This window comes from Elaeis guineensis, chromosome 15, assembly GCF_000442705.2.
Source record: "Elaeis guineensis isolate ETL-2024a chromosome 15, EG11, whole genome shotgun sequence".
Classification (NCBI taxonomy): domain Eukaryota; kingdom Viridiplantae; phylum Streptophyta; class Magnoliopsida; order Arecales; family Arecaceae; genus Elaeis; species Elaeis guineensis.
Genome location: NC_026007.2, coordinates 61,263,143 through 61,285,586, shown reverse-complemented (window position 1 = coordinate 61,285,586; position 22,444 = coordinate 61,263,143). Strand labels below are relative to the sequence as shown.

The window sequence follows — 22,444 nt, the reverse complement described above, 5'->3', positions numbered from 1 at the left end:
AATTCCATAATGAGTCAAGGAGATGTTCCAGCAAATTGTGAGGTATTTGGAGGCAAAGCATTCTGCATCAGGCGGAGAAACCACCTTTTGACATTCTCATTGAGCTTCCTCCTGTCCACAATCTTGCTTCTAATTGAGTTCTCCTTGGTCCATAAGTCAGTGCCTACAAGAGGCAATGCCATGATATGTGAAACTTATCTTAGGTTAATGTCTCTATCATAAACAAATGCTGCCAATCTCCAGACTTTGTCAAAAGCCACCGACCCATCTGACCATGAAATCTAATCCATAGACACCAGGGGAAATCGCAAACCTACAGGTCGGATGGTAGCAGTATGATCTGACATAGGGTTTTTAGTGCATCTTAATGCCAAATGTGGGTGATGTTTTACCTCAATGGCCCGGTAAAATATATAATCATATACGGTCATTCTCAGATTGGCATGTTTAATGAACTGGTCGAATATAGCAGTCCCTTATTACACCAAGGTTATGGTTTTATTTCAGTGGAAGTAAATATTTCAGCTTCATTCCTAGCTATCAGACATTCAGCAGTGGCTCTATTTGCAGATCCTAGATCATTTGTCCACAAAATGCAGTAGGGATGGGAAGTATGGTTACACTGTTGGATGAGTACCAAACACTGCTCTTTAGAGTTACTAAAGGGAGCCAGGTGAACACCCACAACCACAAAAAATAGACCTGAACAATGAATCTTTAATGATTTAATCATCATAGTAACAGTTCACAATCTTTCACAACAACATTTTACAAAATTGAGGGATATATATAAGCACAAGATTCTGTAGATGACCAGCTGAATGGCAGCATAAAAATGAGAATTTCAACATATAAAGTATAATAACCAGCAACCCTGAGACTGGCAGCAGCACCATCTCAAGTGATTTAACCAAAAATCGAAATTGACCTGCAGAATCATTCATACCATCTGATAAGGAAGCTGCTTTCTACTGGTATAAATAAGATCTATAAAATGGTCCCCTTCATCTTTTGCAGCACTCTCTAGATGCCAAAAACTGCATGATCTGCTCTATCCCACTGCGCATGAACTACAGAAGAACCATATATCTTCCTATTGTTGTACATTATATGTACTGCTGATAAAAATCCATTGAATTCTCATTTATTGCATCAGCGGCTAAAATTGCAAAACTCAACCGAGGAGAGGAAAGACAGTCATACAACCTTGTCCAACCAAATTCAAGGGTGATCAAGGAACTCCAGACCAGTTGCATAGGGGGTCAGGCCACGATCAGCTAGATACTGAGCATTGTGGAACTTACTGAGATGCCTCATTCCACTGTCACACAGAATCGTGACAATTGTGTGACCTGGACCTAAGGAACGTGCCAATCGTACGGCTCCGACACAGTTCATGGCTGAAGAACTCCCGACGAACAGACCATCATTCTTCAGAAGAAACCTGAGAGAAAATATAGAACCAAAATGTTGATTCCAAGAAAGTTACACTATCTGCAGAAGTTCTGTATGCTTAGGTTAAGTGACAAACAAACTACATTTCTTGAAACTTGCAAAACTAATGTTGATTTCAACAAAGCAGAATCAATATTGGAGGTTGGGTTAAACATACGAGTGCACTTCAAATAGGAGCGGCAATCCATGACCCAACCTCCTAAGATGACATGCACACAACCTTCATTAAACTAGATTGGGTTTGGCATAAACAGGTCCGAGATAAAAGGTTGACCAATGTTAACCTGTTTATTAAAAAAGTCAGATATGGGTTTTAGAGGCTTGACCTGTTTAACAATTGAGTTAGATCAGGCGGACCTGTTTAGACCTGATCCAATTAATCTGTTTAGAGCTGGACTGGTTTAGGATTAAGGAATCAGGTGATCAGAGCTTTCATTAGGGGCTTGGGGTGGCTTAGGCTAGGCCACCGAGAAACCTAGGAAAGTTTGAGAGGAATGGATCTTCCTTTCCCTCTCCATCTCTTTCTCTTTTCTCCTTTCCTTTTCCCTTTGAACAAGACCCTGCTGATCCACACCATATGCCAAGACCTAGCCCAGCAAGAGCATATATGAAGAGCCCCTGTCGTGACTTTGCCATCCTCTGCATGGTGCAATGCCTCCCTAGGCATCCACATCCCTCCACCCTCCTATCATCGATGATCTACGAGGAGGTCACCGACTATAACCTCATTGCGCTCCGCCTGGCACGCCCCTTCGGTGCCACCATCCCTCCCACCTCCCATCATCGATGAGTCATAGCCGTTGCCAAGATACCTCCCTCAGCTGCTCTAGTGACCTCAATGTTCAACATGTCCTTGTTGGTCTAAGAATTTTCTAAACTACTACAACACCCCTTTCACAGAGAGGGCTCGAGTTACATTACTCTCAATCCCCAAATTTCATCAGAATTTAGGTTAAGGTCTAACATAAAGTGATAGACAATTTTGGAGAGAAGATGGGACATTCAAACAGGTCACTGCAAACCTACCCCGACCCTACTATTTATTAAACAGGCAGTGTGGGTCGAGTAGGGTTACCTATTTAGTTAATAGGATAGGTTTGATTTTGAATTTTTAACCCGTTTAATAAATGGATCAGGTTCTGGTTCAGAAATATTTGAGGTGACCAGTATCCAACTTGACTTGTATCCAAGGCCACATGACCATTTGCCACTGCTAACTCCAAAACTCAGAATAGGTGTTGCAGTTTGAAACACGGGCTATCAAGTAAATCACACATTTCTTGTGAACTTGTTGAAGTTCCGTATTCATTCTACTGACAAGAGAATACAAGTTAACCCCTTGCCAACAATGTTACATATATTATGGGGACCAATATCTAGGTAAAGCAAACCAAGTTTAACCTCTAACCTATGTGCTTGACCACAATATGTCAATCCAACAAGATGACAGTTAACATGCGAGCCAAGGAATGATACAAGGATAGTTAAATTTACAAGAAAAGAGACAAGGAGCTTACTAATATGGCATGTTCTTTTGTTCAAAGTAAATAGAATTAATCAGTGATTGGCTCTTTTTTCTTTAAAGAAACCACAGCGTTGATGCTTCCTCACGCAATCAGGTAAACCATGAACATCTGAAAGAATTTGTTGGGCTTGTGGCATTGATTTCATCTTAACATCAATATAGATATTTCTAAAATGAGATATAGCAACTTATCTAGTTATTAGAGTGTTCCAGTTGGTCAAGAACTTGCAATCCCCCTTCAAAACTAGAAACATATTTATTCAGTATGTATGCATCAAACTCAGTAGAGTTAAATACTTTGCTAAGCAAAAATAATTGGTTAAATTTGGAAGAATTCACTCTATACTCATCAAAATCTATCCAACATAGACATCTGCCTTGCTAAGTTGACTCCAGAATTTAAATCGTTTACTAGACGACCAATAATCATGGTTATGATAGCAGCACTTTTCACATACGACAGTCATGATGGACCATAACAAGGCCAGATAAGATTAAAAGAAAACTTTCTATATAAAATTATTGGTATGCTATAACATAAGTCGTACAACAGCAAAGCAACAAAATCAACAGTATTTTCATTATATCATTGTTGATTTTTTTTTTAATAAACATAATAAAAGTATGAGAAGACAAAAAAGAAATTAAGACAATAATAATTTCAAAAAGGGCTGTTATGACAGTAACACAATATTCTTGTAATACTCATGATCCATAGCAGAGGTGGTGTTGATACCGACATAAAATGACAGGCATAATCATCAACGGGCTGTTTAAAAGTGATAACACATCCTAGAATTTCTGCTTCCTTGTTTTATATTCTTTACAATTTATCACTCATAAGTACATAAAACAAATCTATCTCCTTGAGAACCGGCTCTTGATTTTTATGCAAACACCAATGGGAAAATATCACTATTTAAGTGCATGAAAGTTTGGATTGCAGACCTGGACATTTCAACAGCCTCCCCATCTGTGCCACGGTAAGCTCCATCTAACTCTGCCATCAGAAAATTCTTGGTCAGCCTGTTGATTCCAATTCCTTCTGTGATAGTGTCAAAAGGGTTCTTCAGTCTGCGGCCCTCTGCCTCCTCCCTTGTGTACATTACTCCTCTTGTGACCTTGTTGAACAGACCAGATCCAGGTGGATCAATAAGGAAGCATTTAATATTTGGATTCTTTTCCTGGAAAACAAACACAATGGTTGAGAAGTGCAAAACGCACTTTGTTTGAATGGAATATCAAAATGCAATACACGAAAGACATATGGTGAAGACAGACCTTGAGAAACCGTGAAATTCCAGCAACAGTTCCACCTGTACCTGCTGCAGCAACAAAGGCATGCAGATTCCCTCGAGTTTGTTCCCATATTTCAGGACCAGTCCACTCATAATGGGCCCGAAAGTTGGCCAAGTTTTCAAATTGATCAGCAAAGAAACCTCCTTTACAATCAGTAGAGGAGATGGGATGACATGCTTCTTGCTGTGGTGTATGACCATTTATGTGTACTAAGCTGTTGCCTTCTATTTTACTAGCTTCTCTTTGTATTGCTGCCAACTTGGTAGCCTCCAAGGCCCTCCTCCTTGCAACATTCACATAGTGGTCTCTGTGTGTAATCGAAACTGGTCTCACTCTTTCTACAGTAGCTCCTAGGGCCTCAAGTATTTGAGACTGAAAAGAATTTTAAGAGCCAAATATTAAGGGATAGATATAATCATAACAAATAGCACCAACTTTGAAGCTACACTTCATCTGTAATGTAATTAAATAATCAATATAATATACAATTTCCTGGCAGTTATACGAATATAGTCAACCTTGATTTTGATTTTACCAACAAACTAATTAGAAGATCACATCCTACAAAACTGTATCTATTAATATGTCCAACAACCACGTTCTCGAAGCATTGCATGAACAGTAAAATTTTAAGTTCAAAATATCACAAGAGAGTTACATTTTCTGTATAGGTACTATCTTACTGAGCATAATGGGCATAATGTGTCATAAAACAACCCATGCATTTCATTGGCTACCTCTGAAACTCTACAGGATGTGTAGAAAAGTTCTAATCTCCATATTGCAAATATACTTTTTCACAGTGGTCATGGCTGAAGAACGGGCACATATCGAATCTTTGACATGGCATTCACAAGTCAAAGCACATGTCACCAAGACAAGTTAAAATTTTCAGTGAGCATGGTCTGTATGTTTGCAATATTTCAATTATTTCAAGTAGTAAGAGTTCTGAAAGCTAACACAAAGTCCACAGAGTAATGCAATTCTTTGCAAGTCTACATTTTGGTTTCATACTAGTTATTCAATTTAACTTTGTATTATATGAGCATATGACATGTGTAACATGAGTAAAACGACCATTTATATTTTCTTAAGGGTATAAAAATACCTGAACAAACATAATAGGCCATTCTCTTCTGATTTATTGAGCTATTTTTATTACTGTTTTTAATCAACCTGCCTGTCCCCCATCCTTTTCTATGATTATTTCTTTAATGCCAAGAAATGTAATTATAACACCAATCGAGAAAAAGTCATGGCCTAGTTATAAAAAATGTAACAGTGTTAGTATCAATTCAATGCATTTTTCTCATCATAATCTGTATCTTTCTTTGCTTCACCACTTCATTGCAAGTTTACTTGGGCTTTCCCATTTTTACCCAGACTATTCCATATAAATTGCAAAGGTTTACCAGAAATGACAAGGATTGGTCTCATAAACTTTAGGTTACGACAGAGAGTATAACCACCTAATAAAAGTTCAAAATATATGCACCTTCTCAGCAAAATGATTGGCAACCAAAATATGTGAAGCTATAAAAGAATTATATAAGCAGTCCTATCTAGTTCCAAAGATTAATTTTGCATGCTTTGAGGTCCATATAAATAACTCCCAAGACCCAAGAATACAACATTTTCTGAATATTCCCCTGGCATGCAGGGGAGTGGTTGAGGTTCCTCCCACTTCTGTTAGTTGCTCATTGGCATCACGGGAGGGTGGTGAAATCAAAGGCCAGTCATCAAGTTCTGCTTGACCCATCTGTGAACCCTTCTCAGTTTAGCCTGGTGTTTTATGGATGAGCTCATTATGACAGGAACAAGCTTGATGGTCGGTGTTGTTGCTAGTTTAAACTTATATAAGTTCTTACTGGCTTTTGACTAATAGAACAAGCCATGTCAATATGTACCCAGACAACGAACATCCCAGTTGGAAATACTGATAATATTTCATAGAGCTGTCAATTTGGGTTGGGCTCGTCAAGTTGGCCCGCCCCGTCATGTAAATGGGGCGGATTGGGTTTATATTTTAGCAACCCGTTTAAAAGCGGATCAAATGACCAGCTCCATCTGAGTCGGTGGGTTAGGGCAGGTCAGGGCAGGCTGACCCGTCTCTTTTTATTTACACACACACACACACACACACACACATATATATATATATATATATATATATATTTCAAAAGAGGGTTCTAATGTTATTGAAGAGATAATTGATAAAGAAAAGGAAAAAGATGAAGAATTGAATGATGAGGACCACAATAATGATATAGAGGATAATTTTTTGGGACTTTGATTTACCTCTAAATTAGTTTAAAAGTTGAAACTTAAAGTCTTTTAAGTTTGGATTGTATTAAGTATTTAGTTTAAGTTTTGATAATTTTATTTTATGACTCTAAAAATTGAGATATGAGACTTTGATAGGTTGATTTGAGCTCAAATTGAATACAAAATTCAGTTTATATTACTGTTTACAATTTTTTTTTTTTTTTTTGAATTTTGATGGGTTGACCCGTTTAACCCGCGGTCCATGACGGGTCAGGTCGGGTTGGGATTTTTCCAACCCATCAGTTAAACGAGCCAGCCCACCTCGACCCATTTAGAGGCGGGTCGGGATGGGTCGGAGCGGGCCGGCCCATCTTGACAGCTCTAATATTTCATATATATATTGTACTTACTGATTTTATTATAAAAATTGTTCTTCAGAACACTCAAGTTACCATTCCTTCAGTAAAAGGAGGGAAAAAGCTCTTGTTAATAATAATTTACAACTGAATTCTATGATTTGCATAATATGACTTATCAAATAACTTTTATTTAGTATCCTGTTCACATGAGCTAATCAAACGATCCTTAAAAAATGCAACATCTAACCACTTATCATCTACCTTCAAACATTTTACATCATGTGATTCAAGTTAGAAAATAAAACTTTCAACATTATTCATAATAAATTATGTTGCTCATAGTCTTAACTAACAAATAGATCCAAAATTTAGTGAAACTTTAAACTTCATCAACTTAAAGGAAAATAACAAGCTTAATAAGGACAATTTTCTTCTACAGAGGCAGTGCAGATAACTCCATGGCTTTGCTGCTGAAGCATACGTGACCCACATTACAAGCCTTTATAGACAACTTAACACAGATAGGCATAAAAGTGATCGTTTAAGAGTTGAAGTTACTAGGGATAAAAGATATTGATAGGCAACTTTATGAGATATTAAGCATATGTTTGACATGCATACCTTCTCGATGGCAACATCATCCGGAATTACGACATGACATTTACATCCAAATGCTGGAGCAACTGTAGCAAGGCTTATAGCTGTGCTTCCAGCGCTTCCCTCAGTCACTACACCTCCTTGGACGAGCTCTCCAGAATCCAGAGCCTACAAAAGTCACAACCCAAACCTAACCTGTGAAACTTGAAAGCCATAGGCATAGACATCCATAATGCAACAACAATTAACGACATGCTGCTTACTTTTTTAAAATTCTAATTCATTATACATAATCTGCCTCACTGAATAATTTCGTCAGAATTACACAACCCATAAAGATTATAACTAAATGCATAAGAGGACATGGCAATTCCATAGAACCGGAAAGTAGAAAAATAATCATAAAAGTTCCACTCTTGTTTTGAAAAGAAGCACCTTTCTGATATTATAAGTAATAGAAAACAAAAAAAAAATGAAGAACATAGAGTTTATTTGATTAAAAAAAAAAATTAAGCACAACCCACGGGAAACAGAACGCCTGCTACGCTCATAAGGTTGCATTTTTATTGCTAATTTCTTTCTTTCTTTCTAATATGGAAACAGTTATACGGAGAAAAAACGAATATTTTCAAGGGAAAAGAAGATAGGATCATCAGTCATCACCTCTTCAATGATTTTAACGGCCACACGGTCTTTGACGCTCCCCCCAGGGTTCAAGAACTCGGCTTTCCCCAAAATCTAAAGGGAAACAACAACAACAACAACAACAACAAATCACCCCAGTTAACGAAGGAACCAAATGGCTTTCTTCCCGCCTTCTCACCGGAAATTTCGACAGATGTAGAGAAAGGAGTTGCGATCTCTATGAAAGCCGACAACTTTACCTCGCATCCCGTGGCGTCGGAGAGGCTGTTGATTCTGATTAGCGGGGTGTCGCCGACGGCGGCAACGAGGCCGCTCCTTCTCCTATTTCTTCGAGGGTTTGTGGGAGATCTCTTCCATAGGAACTTTGAGCGATGGTTAGACATGAGGACGTACGAGAGGAGGGCGGCGGAGGAAGCCACGGTAGCGGCGGCAGCGAACACCGTTCCGGCGGGATTCGCCGCCGCCATTGCTCCCTTCTCTCTCGCATAAAGTGTTTATACGGGAAAAAGAAAAACCGCATGGAAATAAATACGAAGTCATCCCCACTCAGAGTACACGCGACCATATGCGTGGGTAACAGTTGGGTCGGTCGGGGTCGTCGATTGAGCCGAATGTACGGCCGGATCAATATTTCGTTAACCCTAATCTGACCCATTTATTAAAGTGATCAAAATTCTGAATCTGATTATTAAACATATAATCCGATTCAATTGATATTAACTACTTAGTAAATAAATCAAATCAGATTAAATAGATTAAATATATTAAATAGATTTTTAATATATTAAATAGATTTAAATGAATTAAATAGATTAAGTGGGTTGGGTTAAATAGGATGGAAACATCTTGAGTAGATTTTAAATGGGTTAAATAAATCGGATCATGATCCAATTCAATTATTAGAGAGTCAAAATGGATTAAATAGCTTGGAGGTTTAAATCTGAATTCAACTCATTTAATAAATAGGTTCGGACCCATTTATAATCCAAGTTTGTTTATGTCAAACTCAAATCTATTTAAAGTTGATTGCTTGTGGGTTAGATTGGTGGGGCAGATCATAAATTATCGTTCTGAAATAGAAAAGCAATATAATGGATGTATAAAACTTTGTATGTGGACATTCACACTAATATACAAAACCAATACAATGGATGTATAAAACTTTGTATGTGGACATTCACACTAATATACAAAACCCGGTAATCTGTTGAGCTGAAAACAAAGGAAAAATGGATTAAAGAAAAGTAGAAACCACATGCATCAAGCCCTAAACCAGCTATTCCAGATGAAAAAATAGAAATCAAAATGCGTGTAAAAAATGATAGACAGGTCTTTGCCTCTTTGAGCTTTTGTGTTGCTGATATAATTCAAATGTGTTCCTTATGTGTGTTATCTAATGTTCAAGAATGTAATGACTTGGATTGCTATTGACCGCATACACCATGAGGTTACCTCAAGGACAATGGAGGTGAAGAGAGATCAAGATGTCTCGCATAGAATTGAAAAGTTCTTATTACTTTAAAAGTTTTGGTTTTGATATAGGAAAAGGTGTAAGTTATGGACCATACAAACCAATCAAGAGGAGAGCTAGTAATAGGCGTGCATTCTGTGCACGACTATAAAACCAACTGATAGGTGGCTATTGTCTAGTATCTAAATAAGAGTCTTTGAAACGGTTAATTATTTCTCTCATTAAGTGGTGGTTTGTGTAAGATGGTTTGTGAGATGTTCTTGGTTGACCCTATTAGTAGTTATTTGCTTGTCTCAAACATTAAGCAATGCATCTGCAAGTTGGAGAATTTCAGACTGTTCAACTGCAAATATCTCCAAATACTGATAAAAGAAGCATATCAAATGTAAGCATTCATTAGTTGAAGCTGTAGAGGCTGACAAGAATTAGTACTAGAAGCTCAAGGAAGCTGTATTGAAGCTCCAAGATGCAGTACTACGACAGCAAGGAGCATCCGTCCTCCAATAGTGAATCTAGTTGGTTTCAGTACACTTACTGTTAGCTTCTGCTAGGAAGAGAGACACAGTTTTGATCAACCTTGTGAATTGACACTCTTCAGAATGCATTGATCATCAAAAGATAATTGATTCTAAACCATATTCTCTCTTTGTTTTGTTTTTGGTTTACAGGTAGCATTCCTCCAAGCAAGATATATCTCAACTTGAGCAAGACCAAGCAATTTCTATTGTTCACTTCTAACAAGCATACAGAAAAGCTACTTGGTCAGTGATGACAAAGGATTCTTCTTGATCTTCCAAATAACAAAAATAATGCTTTCGAGGACAGAACGTTTACATAAAAGTCTCAATCATTTCACCAAGAGATATTGACAGCATTAGCAGCTTCAAGTGCTTTATGGCATCAATCTTAAATGGCTATTTTTGTAGAAAACAGAATGTGCTCTCATTCCATACTGTGAATATAATTTTCAACATGCATGTCTAAAGTTTTACAGAGTTGCATTCTCCCTCGCTCCATAAAAACAATTTTCTTTAACTACGAACCATCATATTCTCCCAAGCTGTACATGAGAACCTCACTGGGTGTGGCTGATGAAAGAGTACTTAACTTCTTGCATTTGTGGAGGGTTCCTGATGCTTCACAGCTCTACGAGAACAAATGGAATGTCATAATTAAAGAAAGCAAAGCAACATCATTCAAATCTAAATGTATATATCAGTTGCTTAGCAGCAGTCCAGAGTTTCAGGAATTCAATAAAAAGCAAATATTTCAGGATATTAGAATTACCGGACAGTGAAGTGTTAGAGTTCCTAAAACATTGTGTGGTCTACAAATGATTAATTCAAAAATGTGAAATTGTGAATATAAAGGAACACCAAATTATCTCTATGCAACAAGGAGGGGAGTTTTGTTAATTTTATGATGTTAGTGCTTCAGTCACACCTAATTGTAAATAACAGTTAAGAACAATGTATATATGGTTGAGCTTTGCTGCACTCAAGTGGATATTTACTAAGATCAGATTAGGTTTAGAATGGATGATGTCAGTTCTAACCAATGATTTGGGCTATTATATATGATCTACTACCTCTAAATAGCTTATACATAAAAAATTATGTGATTTGGAGATCGTTAGCCTATGAATAGGTCATTGAAAATATATATAATTTATAGTTGTTTAGACTATCTAATTTTTGACCACTTGATGCATAGGCTAGAGGTCCTCAAATCATATGATTTTTAATGTATAAGCAATTTACAGTTAGTAAATCACATCCATCACTCGGATCACCGATGTGGGGTCTCCATTGTCCAATATAGATTTGACAGAATCTAAGTAGAGGTCCATTCAAGTGTAGCCAATCTCTCCCTCTCTCTCTCTTTCTCTCTCTATGTGTATGTGTGTGTGTGTCTAGAGAGAGAGAGAGGTAGAGCAAGTTAATCCAATATATTGGTCCGTGATTAAGGGTGCTTTACCTCTCTCTCTCACCCCCCTCCTCAAAGTACAGGAAACATGTTAATTAAAAGGAGAAGCAAATCAAGATAAAATTTAGTTTAGGCACACTTCAAGAGGCCAATTGGTCAAATCAGCATGTACCTTCTTGAGATGAGTGGGGTTTTGCTTCTTGGTTTAGTATCCTCTGAGTTGACTGATACTTCCTTTTCTCTAGCTGCCATTTCTCTTCTCATCTTCTTCAACTCCACTGCCATTGCCTTTGTTAGTGCATCAACTTTTTTCTGGAGCAACTGCATCGGAATACAGGCATATGCCATGAAAAAGAAAAAGAGGAAGAAATAAAGTTGTTCAAATACAGTTGTTCAACTCTTAATTATCTAAAACCTTTTTGTTCACCTTGATTTCATCATCCCTAGCACTCAACAGCCGATCTTTCTCCTCATGTGATATTCTTAAGTTGATGACTTCCTTTTGCAGTCTGTCATACAGAAAACCTGATACCATATCTTCGCAGGCATCTTCTGAAACACCCTTGTTCTGCGGCTTGACGTCACCAAATCTCTTGGTTGCAACTCCTTGTGAAACCTCTGTCTTTCTTTGGGCAGTAACGTCACAGCCATCTTCTGAACCACCCTTATTTTGTGGCTCAATGTCATCACATCCTTTGGCTCTAACTTCTTGGGAAATCTCTGTTTTTACTTGAATAAAATCACTCATATTCTCACGAACATTCGTAATTCTTTCTGAATTCTCCTTCCCATCACCATCAAAAAATTTGCCTTTGGGAGCCCATAAATTCTTTCTAACCAGATTTTCTGTAGTAACAAACTTCTTTTTTAAGCTATTTGTTCGTTTGATATTTCTGTTGGTGACAAAGCCTTCTGGTACTGAATTAGGCTGTTGTAAAACTGAAAGTCCAGAGGCAGCAACAGAAGCCCTCGGCTGAGATGTTGATCTTTTTCTTGGGCTCCTGGTGTCGACACCTTGTGGTACAGAATTAGGCTGCTGCAGCACTGAGACTTTATAGGCAGCAACTGAAGCCCTTGGCTGAGATGTCGATCTCCTTTTTGGTTCCTCATTTGAAGAGCACCCTATTTTTTTCTCAGACTTCTCAACTTGCTTTATTGATAAGCTTGCTGCTTGCTTTAGACCTTCTTCCAATGTCCTCAGCCTCAAATTTAGTTTATCCTGTACGTTAAATTTATAAGGAAAAGAAAGCCTTGAAACAAGTGTAAAATATAAAAGATTAACCAAAAAAGGTGACCGGTAAGATTTCATACTTTGAGCTGGGCTTCTGCCTTAGCAGTTCTTTCTGCTACAGTTACCTTATCCCGCAACCGTTGTATCTCCCCCTACAAATGCATCACTATTTAAGTCAAGACATGAAATGCAAATAATATTACCATTGTTATATATCCATGAGTGTTATCAAGACAACACTAGAGTTTCAAATGATGAAAGCATATATGATATATAGCTTATTTTTTGCTATATTTCCAGACCATGCTTCAATAGCATTTGCAATTTCTTATGTTTCTGAGAAAAAACCAGGCTTCCTATTCATTTTTTTTTTAAAAAGAACTTTAAGAGCATTTGAATTTCATGAAAATTAGGTAAAATATTAGTCAAGTAAACCAGTGAAAATCCTTTGTGTTTTGTCATACCAGCAAAAATTTTCGCTCTTGCAACCATTGCTTGACAGGCATGACTTTATCATTGTCATCCTTCCACTCATTTGCGACCACAGTTGCCACGCGATTGGCTGAAACGCTAGCTCTTGCTACCTCTCTCTCAAGAGTTCTTTTCTCTTCCTAGAAAATAGTTAATCATGAATTAATATCCCAAATAACCTCTAGCGAAAGAATCTGGAGGAAAAATAAGCAGTGAACTAAAATCTTACATTTAATTCAGCAACCTGACGCTGATAGTCACGCACAGCATTAGCAGCTGCTCCACCTGCAAGAATAGATTCTTCAAGTTCATGAATGGTTTGAGTAAGCTTCTCCACTTCCACAATCTTCTGACGATTCGTTTTCTCCAAGAGTTTATTTTCTTCCTGAACCATGATAAAGGCAACCAGAAAGATTAGTGACTTAAGTTCTCCACCGCTTGTCAACCAACAGAAAGGATATATTTATGGTCATGCCTGGCATATCTCTATTTGCCTGCTCAATTCAACATTCCGGTTTTGCACAGTCTCCACTATCAATGCTCGTTCAAGAACAGTGTGCAAGATATTTTCTGCTTCAATCAATGCTGCCTCTTTAGACTTCATAATTCGTTCCAGAGCCTTTTTATCCTCTTGAAGTTTTGCAATCTGCAGTATAAATCATGAAAGTCATAAACCCCCAACATTGAGAGATTTTCTTATAGTGGTTTTAGAACAACCTAACCTCATTCTTGTACTTCTTTATATCAGACTCAAGAGGTGCAATAACAGCCTCAACTGGAAGATGTTCCTCATCCTTTTGAGATGCATGAACTCTTCTCAGAGCTGCTTCTGCAGCAAATTGTGCAGCCAAGGCTTCTTTCTTCTTATTGATTGCCTTCTTGATTTCAAGATTCTGCTAAGCATTATATGTAAGTTGTAAACAAAGAGGCTATCCATCTAAAGTGAACCATGCAAATTCACATAATCGAAACTAAAGAAACACAGAATGCACCTTCTGCTCTAGTTGCTTCTCGGCAGCTCTGAGCTTGTCATCAAGTTTCTTCAATTCATTACTAAGCTGGAAACAATAAAAGACAGAATCACTATTTAAGTATTAAAAAAAAAACATCTATGCTATCCAAGCCACTCTTCCTTTTCTTTTTTTTGGTGGGGGTGGGGGCGGAGGTGTGGTTTGCATGTGCCATGAACGAATAAGTTGTTTGGTACATTTGTTACCTCCGCTACGGCTTTTTCTTTCATAAGTTCTGCCACTTTCAAGGCCTTAATTTCACAGTTGGCAAGTCCCAATTCCCTGTCCTTGTCTGCAGATTAAACAAAGAACTTAGACAAGCAAATGAATTGGAAGTGTGCTTTGCTATGTTAAACTAAGAACACATTTTAATGTTAAATATCCAAGTGTGTGGTCTAATGCACAATTCATAATTAAAATATCTTTTGACTCTCTTGATAGTTATTGATGATGTGTAACCAGCAATGCTATCTATTAGTCTTTGTAAGCAGGAGTTCTTAAACTGCAAGAACCTAAACACAGCCAATGAGCTGTACTGGGAACTTCAGATCTCTAATTGCCTCTTGTACTGTCTGAACATGAAGTCATATGCCAAGTTATCCCCTCCATGGTTAAAGCTACAACCAAACTAAGAATAGATGACTAGTGTCGCTCTCTCAATATTAACCTTGCTTTAAATACCACTGGAACTAAAACCATATTTTTCATATTAAAAAGATTTGACTTATAAAACAACACATAGATTAGCAATTTCATAAGATGACAGTTAGCTTTCAAATGGCTCTAAAAATTGTATTAAAATCATGTCATATGGAAATATGGGGGAAAGTAAAGCAGGCAAGTATGCGATGTCTAAATTTTGAGTCATTCCTAATAAGTTCATATTTATGTCTTGGTATAAACAGAGTATAGGCACTTTTGACATTCAAAATTTCATAAGCATAAGTTGTTTATCTAATTCACAACAAAAACTCCACAAAAAGAGATGCTTTTTATTTTCACAAAACAGTTCGTAGACAAAGCAGTTCCATTTCTAGATCTCAGCTACTAAATGAAAATGCTGAAGAGTCCACCGGTGTATATTACATGACGAACCTCAAACTTATATGTGTTTATCCAGAATTAATCCAATATACAATAACTTCAGTGATTAGTTGCCCCAATCTCCAATCTTATCCCTTAAAATAGGAAAGCAGTCAAACACTATTGTAAAATTATAGAAAAAACAGTTTGCAGCTAAAAACAGTAATAAGAGAACTGAGAACAAATGCAACACCAAACTGTGGAGAAAAAAAAGAATAAAAGATCAATATGTTACAAGGAGCAATACTTATAACTTTTTCCTCTCGAATTTCTTATGCTATAAATCTTTATTCATGTAGTTTAACATGGAAGAAGAATAATTTTGCCTTTCCGCTATGTCTAATTTCCATGTAATTGCACCAGAATTTCTGTCATGGCTTCCTGTTAATAACAAGGGTCAAGCTTGAGGTTATTACTATAATGTTCAGATTCCTTTCAGGCTACTCTGAAGAAATGGGCCAGCACTGAGTGAGAAATAGATATTTGATGTTAAAATTAAAGAGATTTTTTTTTTAAAAAAGAACATGATTAATAGTGAAAAGCTATACAAAATAAAAAGTTCTAGCAATTTTTTTAGAAGTCATTTAGCAGTTTTGTTTTAGTCTAACTTGTTTTATGTTTTTAAAGTATGACTATCTACTGTATTACATATTGGTATACATCATCTTCATGGGTAAGTTATTAACTAAAAATAAAAATCATTTCACATATTCAATCAAAAAAAAAAAATATTACACATGATCCTCCATCATGACCTGAGATCAATGTCATATATTACAAAAGAAAAAGATGGTTTTCTAGAGGCAGAACTAGCATGGGCAAGGCAATCCCAATATGTCCTGGAACATGAATATACTAAAATTCTTTGAACAAAATTTTGAACAATGATTAAGAATTAGATTGTTGTTAAGGAAGGAACACCACAAGGTTTTTTTTTCATAGCAGTAGCATCAAGTGGCAACATGATGTCCCAACAGTAAACTATGTTTCCTTAGTCTAAAAAAAATCAACCCATTTTAACTCCATGAAATAGAACATTAAAGCAGAACTACGTTTCATCATAAAATCACCGAAATAAAACAACAAAGAATAATTTCAATCAAAAATTATAAATAGAACACTGTCAATTAGGGAATAGGTGAAATGAGATGGAAACCAAAGTTCAACAATTCAAGGAACCCAAGAACAAATTTTTGATAAGAATTGTTGATGCCTGGGAAACAACACCATGAAAGGAGCTACCTTCGACTACCTAGAAAAGACAAGCCGTTTTATGGTTCTCCATGCGAAAAATGGAACACTCGAAGCAGAGCAGTCAACATAAAAGCAGAGCAGAGGTGTCCTCTTTATACATAAGCATACCTCTAAGCTGGTTCTCCAATCGATTGAGTTCAATCATAACAGGATCCGGACGGCTCGGAAACATCTCTTTTCCACCAGCTTCGCCCAAGCTACCCATCTTCCTCGCAATCCTCTGTTCCAAAAAGAAAAGCCCAGCAACCGAACGAGGGGGTTTGTGGGGGATTTATGGGATGGATTCTGTGAAGAAGAAGCCATTTTATCAATGGAATTTGACTCGATAGAGAGAGAAGGCGCGTTTCGTCGCTAAGAAGGGAGAAGATTTTTTTTAAAAAAAAAAATCGAAGAAAAGGAAAAGAAAGCCGGCTGCAGCCGGCTGTTTGATGGATGCCAATTTGCTGATATAGGTGGCTAACCGGATTTCTGTGTGAGTTCCAGGGGAAATAAAAGGATATGGAAAACATGGTAAGCCCCACTGAGGCCACCAAAAGGATGGACAGGTGTATCTTCCAATGGGTTCACATATGATTAGGATATGGGTGAATGATGGCTTGTCTTTGAGGGAAGATCTCCCAGGGGAGCACACACAACATCTCAAACCATATGCAAGAAATGTTGTGCTGATTATTTTCACTTAGTACTTTCTGTTTGCACATTTTATTCTCTCATGTTGGCCATGGTTGATAAGAAAGATAGGTTTTATAATTATTTGATTTGATAAAATAGAAACTCAAGACATTTATCTTGAAAGACAGAGCTCCCACCATTAAAATTGGGGGGAAAAATCATGGGATACACAAAAACCCTATAAGTCATCTGGAACATTGTTACGATATATTGATAAATCTACAAATGATAAAGAAATCTTGCTTGTCCATCTTTTTGTAATAATTATTGTGAGGATTCATGCGGGTATCTCTTTTATTTCATATCGGTTATGAATTAGATAAATTTTAAATATGCATATAGAGCTAAAAAATCTAAATAATACCTCTTGACTAGCTTGTTTGGATTAGAACATATATTATTATAAATAATATCAAAACGGATTCGGTGTATAACATATATGGATTGTAAGACATTGCAGCATGATTTGGATTTTTAGACCGACTACAATGTTAACCGAAGGGAGCATGTGAGGAATTTATGATTCATTTTTTCATGCATTCAATAATTGAGACACAAGTTGGAGATGCTTGGAAATCCTAACCTCATTTAAGCCTAAGATTATAGATAGGGCCGGTAACATATGACCAAACCCACCAATCCGATTCATATTTGACCCACCATAAACAAGTTTGGATTTAGGATCAACCAATTTGGAATATAAATAGATCGACCATTTAACCTGTTTAATATTTGTATTGGATTTAGGTTTCATATATCTAATCCATTTAATCAATTTAATATTCAAGTCGGGTTGAGTTAAATGAGCTATTTAACCTATTTAATTTGTTTAAGATCTGTTTAACCTATTTAAAACTTGCTCATATTGTTTTTAACTTATTTAACCTTTTTAACTCATTTAACCCGTTTAACCCATTTAACCTAATTTAACCTGCTTAATAAATAAATTAAATGGATTGAATCGGCTTACCTATTTAATAAATAAGCCGGAGCCGGATCTTAATTTTTAATCTGTTTAATAAATTGATCAGATTTGGATTAACAATTTTCTAATCCGACTCATATTGACCCGACTTGTATCCAACCTGATTGCCACCCCTAATTATAGGGCTTTGTTTTTAGATTAAAATTGGGATTTTCACCCTTGGAAGCTCTTTTTTTTTTTTTTTTCTTTTTACTTTACAAACAAAATCACAAGCCTTATTTGAAATCAATGAGATAATTAGAGGCAATATAAATATTACCGGATAGGATGATAGTATGGATACTAGCAGAAGGTAGCAAACAATTCAACAGGACCAGGGTAATATAATTCTGCCAAAAAACAAGCTTTGGGTTCTCATCTCTTGCCACATGGGAACCAGGAGCTCTGTTTGAACATCCTGTCTCTGACCCGTTTAATTGTTTATTGGGAGAAATCAACCAGAAAATAGCTCACATCTGTTTGTAGTCATGCAAAGATCATCCAGACAAGATTGTTCTTTGAAGGTTGAAGTGGCTTGAAAGTTATTATTAGAAAATAGACAAACCTCCCTTCTTTGCTTGAAAGATTGTCTCATAACATCAGGGTTGGGAATCTGGGACACCTTGCCATTTGGCCTTTGTTGTTTTGTTTTGTTTTTGTTGGTAAAAGCGACAAAGGGAAGGCTCTGTCACTCACCAACACCACAATAGAGAGTCGGAGAACATCACAACCTTTCCATAAACATCAGTAAACATAGCAATCTTCCTTTATAGCATAGAGTTTTGGAACAAAGAATTTAGTGCAAGGCAATGATATGAAGCTTGACCAAGTTCTTATAATCGGTGGTAGGTGAGCTCGGGCTATGCTACGAATACTAAAAAATTTGATCTTCTTGGAAAAGATTCATATCCATCATCACACCATGGACCGTATCAACATCGAAAGATTTTTTTTTCCCTTTCTTTTTCTTGAGAAGATAATTATCTTAAGGCTAATTCTTAAATATAAGAACGTGTTTCATTCATAGAAGCTCATAGATGATAAGGTAGGTGAGGAGAGTGACATTTTGGGTGGCAAGGGAAGGGTAGTTTAGGTGGCTCTAAAACTAGAAGCTGAAATCTGTGGAGATGAAATGGACATGGTAAGATCATTGCCACATATCAACAGAAAACGTCATGGGTTGGTAAAATAGGTGTTAATGGCTAAAAATAAAGGTAAGCATCATGATCAGTTAATATTGATCTATCATTATCCCCGGAAAAACTAATGACCTGAGTGATTAACATTCAGAATGGGACAATCCAGTGTTCACTTCTTCATCAGTAAATTTAAATACATCAAAAAGTATATAAAGATATTTAAATAATGGAGGAAAAAGTGAGGTATAAAAATAATTAATGTAACATAATGCAATTAAAGGGAAGCTTTTTCATGAGCCTTTCTACATCATATAATCTGGAACAGGGACCTTAACATTTTGATTTTGCGAGCAAAATGTTGGAGAAGTTCATGTTAAATTCCAATATGAGCATATCCATATATCTGCATTGGTTGGTGATCAGACTACTTGAGTTAGCAATTTCTTCAGTGCAACTGCCAAGTCATTGAATTTTGTGGTTTACAGCATGCCTAGATCCCTGTTTTGGTGTTTGTTGCAACTTTAGTTTGCCATCAAACTGCGACTGTTGGTGCTCTTACTGTGATGTGCTGACATTTATCACTAATCTTCATGACCCACATAGCAAATCAGACTGAAACAATGCAATGAAATAAAAGGGATGGACGCTTTAAAAAGAAGTCATCACCATTCATCAAGCTTCGTCACCATTAAGTATTCTCTCAGGACTACAAAATCTCTTTGCTACTTTCTTGAATATTTTTTTTAACCTTTCGACTTCAGTCCTTGTCATAGGCAAGCCTTCATGTTTCCTCTTTAATTATTTTTCAAGCAAGCTTGACTGACAGTGATTATAGCATGTTCCATTCTTTTATCACATTTTTGTTGACGAGAATAAGATATTTTCAAAATTAGAGAACTTGAAATGGTTAACCACCGGAAGAAAATTAAACCTGACCATCTGCAAGAATGTGTGTACTCTATTATTTCCCAAAAAAAAAAAAAAAAGTGTGTACTCTGATTCTGTTAAATCACAAAGAGAGTGGCTGCATGTATCCTTCTCTTAATGAATAAGTTTTCAAATTGTTAGATGTGTGCCCTAGATGTCAGATTGGCTGACACATTCCTGTACAAATCTAAGAGCAAATTTATAATTTTGACTATAAATCAATAACTAGGTTATTATTCTATCACATTGTGTACATTGTGTCTATGATACATCCTTTGAGTTAGTAGGAATGTTAATTCATATTTTCAAGAGTTGAAAATTTAAGGCATGAATTTACATAACTAACTCATAAATAGCTCCTGACCATAGGATCATCACGAGGATGGTGATCGATCCGGAAGGTTGGTGTACGATCGCTTTCTTAGGGTAGATGTGTCTTGAGTCTACGGTGTGGAGATACCGGAGCGAGAGTACAGGTATTCGTTGAGAATGAGAGTACTGAGCGTGACCATATCGAGCAGTCATAAGAAAGTCTACTTTCTCGTCGATGACTAGCTCGATGCTGCAGTTATGTGTCTAGTTCTTTGACCTGAGGTGCATCGACAGTTCACCTTGAGTGTGTTATAGTTTGACTACACCATAACTCGGTCTCCTAATCATTCGAAATTCTGAGGTGTATGTTGGCTGTAGCATATTCATTGTAGGAACTAGGTCGCACCAAGATGGGATCTATCAACCTCGGTAGATGAGAGGAGTAGTCCTATGATGATCGAAAGATCGAGTCCTTAAGCCCATGGCCATGGCAGAGTAAAATAATGAAAAAAGAGTTTTTCATTGGGATTTCACATCGGACTCGGATCGATCGATTGATTCATATGACTGATGTTGGATTTGACGAGTTCACTTTAACCCTAATTCAGTTGGGACTCATGATAGAGGAACTCAATCACACAGGTAGCTGCACCGAGAGGTTCATCTTTAATTCTGATGGGTTGCCATTATATACTGCTAGGTGTCACTGATAGATTTTGAGAGCAATTAGAATGATCTTGATGATCGATCATTCTAATTATCTAAATCAGAAGAGTTCTGGTCCATCGAAAAGAGTTTCGATGATGTCAATGATGAGATCACGACATGTCTCATTACCATACAGAATTGAACTTAACTGGGTCACACTAACAAGGGTTAGGATCTGGATGTCATCAATTGGGCTAGTCCAATTGATTTGGATTAGATCCAATTAGGTTCAAAAAAATCGTGCTAGCACACGATTGAGCCTAACTTTCTCTTCGTGTAATTTTTTCTATCTCGACTGAGCCAAATATGATTTGACTCATCCAGAGAATCTTGGAAAGGTTTCTTTCAGTCTAAATAAAGCTTGTCCAGCTCAAAAAAAGATTTTCTTAATTCATGAGATGAATTTAAGACAACACCTGCTAATTCCTGACACCTGCCATTTTCATTTTAGGACATCTGTCAAATGTTAACATATGGGTCTTAAACTGAAGGCCACTTGGCAAGAGCTCATTGGAGGATTATTGTAGAGTGTCCACATGCCAAACCACATTAAATTGGGCACCATAATCAGATTATGGTGTGAGCCCAATTGGATTAAGTGGGCGCCCCAAGTGGATAAGGATTGGAGAGACTTGATAAGATTGGACTCCTTGGTGCCAACTCTCTTTGTGCTTATCCAATGTTGGTGCCAACTTTTGGAGATAAGGTGGGGTTCTTATCTGATGTGATCAGATGACATCACTCCATCAATCAAAATTTTTCTAGATTAAATAAAATTTTTTGATTGATCGAATGATGTGGCACTGCGCAGCATACAGGGTCTATAAAATTCCTGTCTGCACCTAGGGTTTTAGGGTTTCTGCTCAATACCCAACCAAAATGAGAATCCTCTCCTCTTCTCCACATCCTCCCTGCTCTCCTCTCTCCCCTCTTCACATCCAAGGAGTTGGACGTCCATCTGGCAAAGGTCCAAGGCGTGGTGATGTCTGAAATAGGAAGGCTGCAGGACATCTTTGATAGGTTGCTGCTCCAACTTCAGGAGTTCTGAAGCACTTTCAAATCAGATAGAGATCTGATTTTTGGAGCGTAGATTCGTGAGGAGAAGACGTTCTAAGTCCTGTCTGAGTGGAT

At 37.0% G+C, this 22,444-nt stretch overlaps 2 protein-coding genes across 3 annotated transcripts; both read right to left on the bottom strand.

The window, feature by feature from the left end:
• Nucleotides 1-697: 697 nt before the first annotated feature.
• LOC105058131 (cysteine synthase 2) lies at nucleotides 698-8,654 on the bottom strand. Of its 2 annotated transcripts, XR_012137154.1 has the most exons (7): nucleotides 8,385-8,654; nucleotides 8,164-8,238; nucleotides 7,525-7,668; nucleotides 4,262-4,651; nucleotides 3,929-4,164; nucleotides 2,973-3,224; nucleotides 1,258-1,444 (listed from the first exon to the last, which is right to left on the bottom strand). XR_012137154.1 is itself a non-coding variant. In XM_010940942.4 (6 exons), exons 1-6 carry the CDS (start codon nucleotides 8,610-8,612, stop codon nucleotides 1,222-1,224), a joined length of 1,296 nt encoding a protein of 431 aa, XP_010939244.1. In that variant the 5' UTR covers nucleotides 8,613-8,653; the 3' UTR covers nucleotides 698-1,221. The 2 variants fall into 2 exon arrangements, 1 of the variants encoding a protein (XP_010939244.1); XM_010940942.4 differs by lacking the exon at nucleotides 2,973-3,224 and having other exon boundaries at nucleotides 698-1,444; nucleotides 8,385-8,653.
• A 1,827-nt stretch (nucleotides 8,655-10,481) lies between these two features.
• LOC105058130 (microtubule-associated protein 70-4) lies at nucleotides 10,482-17,042 on the bottom strand. Its single transcript, XM_010940939.4, has 11 exons — nucleotides 16,700-17,042; nucleotides 14,461-14,546; nucleotides 14,237-14,302; nucleotides 13,967-14,137; nucleotides 13,720-13,890; nucleotides 13,474-13,629; nucleotides 13,238-13,384; nucleotides 12,854-12,925; nucleotides 11,970-12,761; nucleotides 11,715-11,863; nucleotides 10,482-10,762 (listed from the first exon to the last, which is right to left on the bottom strand). The coding sequence occupies exons 1-11, from the start codon at nucleotides 16,794-16,796 to the stop codon at nucleotides 10,720-10,722; spliced, it is 1,950 nt and encodes a 649-aa protein (XP_010939241.1). The 5' UTR covers nucleotides 16,797-17,042; the 3' UTR covers nucleotides 10,482-10,719.
• Between the last annotated feature and the right edge of the window lie 5,402 nt (nucleotides 17,043-22,444).

Coding starts and splice junctions, on each gene's coding strand:
- LOC105058131 (XM_010940942.4), bottom strand. CDS start 8,612: ATGGCGGCGGCGAATCCCGCCGGAACGGTGTTCGCTGCCGCCGCTACC. Junction 7,669..8,163: donor CCGTTAAAATCATTGAAGAG/GTGATGACTGAT, acceptor TGACTTTTGTAG/GCTCTGGATTCTGGAGAGCT. Junction 1,445..3,928: donor GAGGCTGTTGAAATGTCCAG/GTCTGCAATCCA, acceptor ATTTTCTCTCAG/GTTTCTTCTGAAGAATGATG.
- LOC105058130 (XM_010940939.4), bottom strand. CDS start 16,796: ATGGGTAGCTTGGGCGAAGCTGGTGGAAAAGAGATGTTTCCGAGCCGT. Junction 13,385..13,473: donor GTCAGGTTGCTGAATTAAAT/GTAAGATTTTAG, acceptor ACTATTTTCTAG/GAAGAGAAAAGAACTCTTGA. Junction 11,864..11,969: donor CTAGGGATGATGAAATCAAG/GTGAACAAAAAG, acceptor ATTCCGATGCAG/TTGCTCCAGAAAAAAGTTGA.